Genomic DNA, 5404 nt, shown 5'->3' with positions numbered 1-5404 from the left:
CTGATGAAAAATTTTAATAGGGTATATGGGTCGGATATTATTCGTCTTTTCTTGTCAACGCATAGAAAAAAAAAGCATCTCAATCAGAATTAAAACGAAAAAGTTATAGCATTTTTAAGAATAAAAAAAATATTATTCATTAATTTGAGTTCGAGTTTCTGAACTCGAGTTAAAGAGGAAACTTGAATTCGAGTTTAAGTCCTAAACTCGAGTTTGAACTCGAGTTTAAACTTAAAAGAACATGAACTTGAATAAAATTGTAACTCGAGTTGCCTTTTTTTGAATTTTTCACTAAAAAAAACAAGCCCGTAGTTTTCTATAACTCAAAATGCAAGATATAAAATAACAAATAACCTACCTATCTACTATAAAAAATGGAAAATACATATATACCTAGAAGCATCAGTTGCGTGAAGGCCGCTTGAGGTGGTACGAACATGTCTAACGTAGACCGCTAGAAGCACCAATTCGAACTTGAGACGACATTCTTATACCTAATACTAGAAGAGGGCGGGGTAGACCAATAATTACGTAGACTGAAGTAGTTAAGAAAGACATTCTAGATCTAGGCATTCAGGAAAGTCTAATTTTGAACAGAGCTGTGTGGAAAAGTGAAATCTATATAGCCGACTTTAATTAAATTGGGATTAAGGCTTATTGTTGTATATATATCTTTTTACTGTAATCTAACGACTATGACTACGAAACCATAGTCTATTCGAGCATAGACTATAGTGGGGACTCTAGACTACGGTTAATAATCAGTTTAATGTCAGGTATTATGTGGCCTAAAGGTCTCTTATTCAACTATTTAGACCATGTTTGCTCAAATATAAAGGGGTCAAGTTATCATGATTATTTCTGCTATCCACATAAAGTCATTGTCAATTTTATGATCAGGAACAACATTGCCAAAAGCCAAAAATTTAGGATCAAAGTGTCACATTGCTATTTATTCTAGAGTACCTGTGCTAATATACCCTTCTTTTTTTTTTAATAAAAAGGTTTCCTAAATTTTCTTTTCTTTCTATTTCTAACATAATACGTGGGTGATGGTAGTAATCATCAGTAAGTATTCACCCATGGCTACCAAAGAAATTGATATCATAAGAGAACATCTATGATTAACATCTTTAAGCACCAAGTATATAAAAATGAAAGTGAGTACTGAAGAAAAGAGCTTAGCTTGCCTAACCGCCTTTGCTTCTTCTCCAGACTGGTAAGAGGGCTTCAAACTAAAGGTCATATACAAAAGAACTTGTGTCCAGTATTGACATTACTTGCTATTAGACAAGAAGGAGAGAGCCTGTCAATCATCCCCAAGATTAATGTTATAACAACATGACAATCGGCGAGCGGTTCCGTCAGCCAAGAGACCATCTATCATCTCGTATTTTTTGTAATTCTGTTTCAGGCTTTCTTCTTGCTGCTTCGTGAGATCCTCTTCTTTCTTTTGTTGTTGCTACAAAAGGAGTAAAACTGTGAGCATAGTGACAGAACAACAGAACATTCTAAAGGACGGTCTTGTATAAATAAACAAGAGTACTGTGGTCACAAGCTAATTACTAAGTACACCAGATTACCGTATGCATGAACGCAGCCTCAGCAGAATGCTTTCGACAAAGGTGCTTAAGTTTCTTGGCTACCTCAAAATCGGGATCACTTGGGTCAACCCAACGAAATTGTAATTTTCTACCAGGCTTTATTGGACGATCATCAAACATCTCTGCTTCTGCATGACGTGCCCTCACGGGCCTTGGCATCCCGGACATCATGAAAGGGAACTGTGCTAGCGTTGAGACAATGGAAAAGGCCTGCTTTGAGGTCTCCATTTCTATGAGTGCGCACTGCGGAATATTTCCTGGCACCAAGTAGTTTGGAATAAACTGTATATTTACAACAGTCCCAAACTGATTTAGAGCAGTTCTCAGGACAGATTCCGTAACACGTGGTGAGAGGTTGTCAATGTACACTGTGCGTTTAACCTTATCTTCAAAGGCAGCATACTCTTCTTTGTTTGGAGTCCCCATGCAGAAAATAAGATCTGCCAAAAAACAAGATCCAAAATGAAGAGGGAAAAACTCAGTACGTTCACTCCAATATCTTTGTCAAAGTTGAATTTTAGTTATTCGAATATAAAATTGCACATGCATAAAATAATCCTAACATTAGAGCTCAGAGAAATAAAGGAAGCTACAAAAATAAAGGATGCTACAAATAAAAGCACTTATATGACACTCCGATACCAGGAAAAATGTACAAACTAATATGAAACTTTAATTCCATTCATATTTCGTAGGACATTCCACCACAAAATCATGTTAATGTGGTAGCGCCATTTAATCAGGAATCCATATTTGTCGAGGAATTTCCACGTAGATCAATGTAATATACCTCGTCTCTCCTATTAGGTTTTCACAAGATTAAAATTTCTTTTTTAATACTTAAACTACCTTACAATGTATACGAATCCCCCATATTATGCAATTCTTTTACTTTCTCCCCTTTTGAATTAAAGGCAAACAAAGAGCACACAGAGAGCTAATAGTCTATATAAAAATTGGATTGCAGGAAAATTGGATTAGACAAGTTTTCATTTCATTCACATTCCCTTTATCTCCATCTTAAAGCTCTAATTATTTATGTTTCTGTGTTTTTGCCTTTTGTTAAAACTGGCAAATTAATTTTTTAAAACTTGTTTAAATAATTTCCAGGAAACTTACCGCTATTGTAATAAAGAGTTCAAAACATCTTGGACTTATTAACAAGGGTTATTCAAATGAAAAACTTGTGGTAATTTGACTAGAAAATTCGGAGGAAAGCCTAATACAAGAGCGAGGACTCTATTCATCTACACGAAAAATCTAGTCAACTTCCTATGGAATTGAAAACTCAAATCGGTGAAATGAACGAGGCCTTGATATTTTTGTTTAATTCCAACATTGTCTAAAATGCTAATTATTATTATTTTTTTTAAAAAGAAACTATTAATGACATTAGTATATCCCAGAAATCATTACCAAAGCATTTAATAGAAGCTAGCCAAAATGACAGCTTATAACTCTAGCCTAAATCTCATAGATCAGCTCAGTAATTGGACTGAAAAGTGAAATGGAAATAAATTCAAAAACTGATTCTGAAGGGGAAAATATGAAAGGCGTTTGGTTGTGGTAGAAAAATAATAAGAAGAAAGAAAGAAAAAGAGGCAAACACAAATAGAGAAATCGCAGAGTAGATTTTTGAGCAGCCAATCAAGGACAGAAACAGAAATCTAGTCATGGAAGAACAAAGCAATGTTTGGAGCAATAAATATAAAAATCGATCGAGCAACAAGAGAGAGAGAGAGAGAGAGAGAGAGAGAATACCCAAAACGAATCAGTGAATGGATCCGCTCTACAATTCCTTTCAACCAAATTCTGTACCTCAAACAAAGACACCTTGTTGTGAACCCTAATTTCCTACTGATTTCCTTTTCCTCTTTTTTTTTTTAACCTAAGAGTCTTTTTGTTTGGCAGCTATGGTCTATAATGATGATCAGAAGGCTATTTTGTTGGGCCTCTTTTTAGCCTGAGGGAAGATTGGGTCTATTTTGGGACCTACAGATCCAAGATTAGCCTTATTGGGTTCATTTAAATCTTATATTCACAACTCGAGGAGAACTTGAGTTTACAAGTCATGTGAGAGAAAACATTATAACAAAAAATTTAAATTTAAATTTTTGTAAGAGAAAACATTGTAGCAAAAAGTTCGAGTTGTGAAAAGAACATGTCCTAAACTTGTAAACTTGAGTGAACAAAAAGTAATAATATCATTATGGACTTGCAAATTAATGTGCAAATATCACAACTTGTTAACATTCTTTTTCTCATTCCCTCCGTATTGAACACATATGTAATCAACTCTATTCCATATTGAAACATATTTTATTGATACTCTAAACTGTTCAAAATAATAGAGGACAAGAAATCCTCTAGAGAAACAAGAACAAAAACTAAACAAGTAGAAATTAACAGCTACAAACATAAAAACACATTTCCAACTCAAGAGAAATAAAGAAAACTCGCCATTTTCGTTTATTTTCTTTTATTGCAGGGCACAAAGTGAGAGTTTTCAATATTTAGAGGGGGAAAAGAGGGAATGACCCCAAAGTTCAGGGGCACCAGTGAGATTAATCCTTTCATCACATAACAAAATCAATTAAAGTATAATTGGATTTTTCAAATACTGCATCCAGTTCTAGTTGGATAGTCAGATAGGACAGGATAATCGGGTTAAAGGGTGAGATTTTTTGTCCCAATGAACAACACAGAAGAAGGCCTAACATATGTTTAACTTTTAATACAAGTCTACAACACTAAAAGATACTGAAGTGATACAGATAATGATATCCAAAGAAATATAAATCGAAACAACCCAAGAAAAAAAAAAACAATAATTACATTCCCCACTAAAGGAAATCAAGCATTGCCAGGTGATTTCAATCATAATCCATAAATGCAAAAAAAAAAATTTTGATTTTGAGAAGAAGGCAAAATTGATAAATGCAAATTAATTAAAAAAGAAGTTTGCCAGCAAAAAAAAAAAAAAAAAAATGAAGTACCAATTATGTTACAACCATATTGGATTTGCAGAGAACCGAGCAATGTTTTCTTTACTAAATAGTGCAAATCAAGGATGAACCCTAAAGGACTCATCAACAAAATATTGGAAGATGAGAGATGAGAATTTGGGAATGGACTTACCAAACGACAGAAAGAAAACGACAGAGAGCGTTGATGCGCAGTGTGTCGAAGAGAAATTGGGAGAGAGAATTGAAATGTTGCAGCTAGGGCACGAAAATTGGAGAGAGAAAATTAGTGGCAAAATCAGAAATGGTAACAGGTCTGCTAGGGCACGGAGGTCACGGGAGAGAAATGTGGGAAAAGGGGGGAATGGAAGAGGATAAGCAGGTGTGATTTATGACCAAAATAGGAAAATACCCCCCTACCTTGTAAAAGTGTCGCGTGAAAAATAACTTTAAAGAAAAGAGAAAATCTATGGTGTAGACCCGTGCGTGTTTCTAGAGTCAAGTAAAAGTAATAATTAGAAAAAAAAAAAACTCATGCAGTTAACTAAGTGATTGTCCCGTTTAGTTCATAGATTAAAATTATGTGATTAGAATTATTTTTAATTTATGTGTATTTTTTATGAGAGAAAATATTATAGCGAACCACGAATCATGATTCGAATCAGGGAACGAATCCCTTTACCAAACGGGTGATTAGTTTATAGATTCAGAATCATGATTCAAAATTATTTTTGATTTACGTGTATTTTTTATGAGAAAATATTGTAACCCACAACGAATTATGATTTAAATCATGACACGAATCTACCAATCAAACACACTTTAAGAGTATGTTAG

The 5404-nt window shown here is 34.0% G+C and overlaps 1 protein-coding gene across 1 annotated transcript; it reads right to left on the bottom strand.

Moving 5' to 3' along the window:
- Window positions 1-985: 985 nt before the first annotated feature.
- On the bottom strand, window positions 986-4976 carry LOC21407461. The gene is made up of 3 exons (XM_010099220.2): window positions 4743-4976; window positions 1584-2044; window positions 986-1462 (listed from the first exon to the last, which is right to left on the bottom strand). Exons 2-3 carry the CDS (start codon window positions 2028-2030, stop codon window positions 1310-1312), a joined length of 600 nt encoding a protein of 199 aa, XP_010097522.1. The 5' UTR covers window positions 2031-2044; window positions 4743-4976; the 3' UTR covers window positions 986-1309.
- Between the last annotated feature and the right edge of the window lie 428 nt (window positions 4977-5404).

This window comes from Morus notabilis, unplaced genomic scaffold, assembly GCF_000414095.1.
Source record: "Morus notabilis unplaced genomic scaffold, ASM41409v2 Scaffold212, whole genome shotgun sequence".
NCBI lineage: Eukaryota > Viridiplantae > Streptophyta > Magnoliopsida > Rosales > Moraceae > Morus > Morus notabilis.
This window is presented reverse-complemented; position numbering and strand designations above follow the sequence as displayed.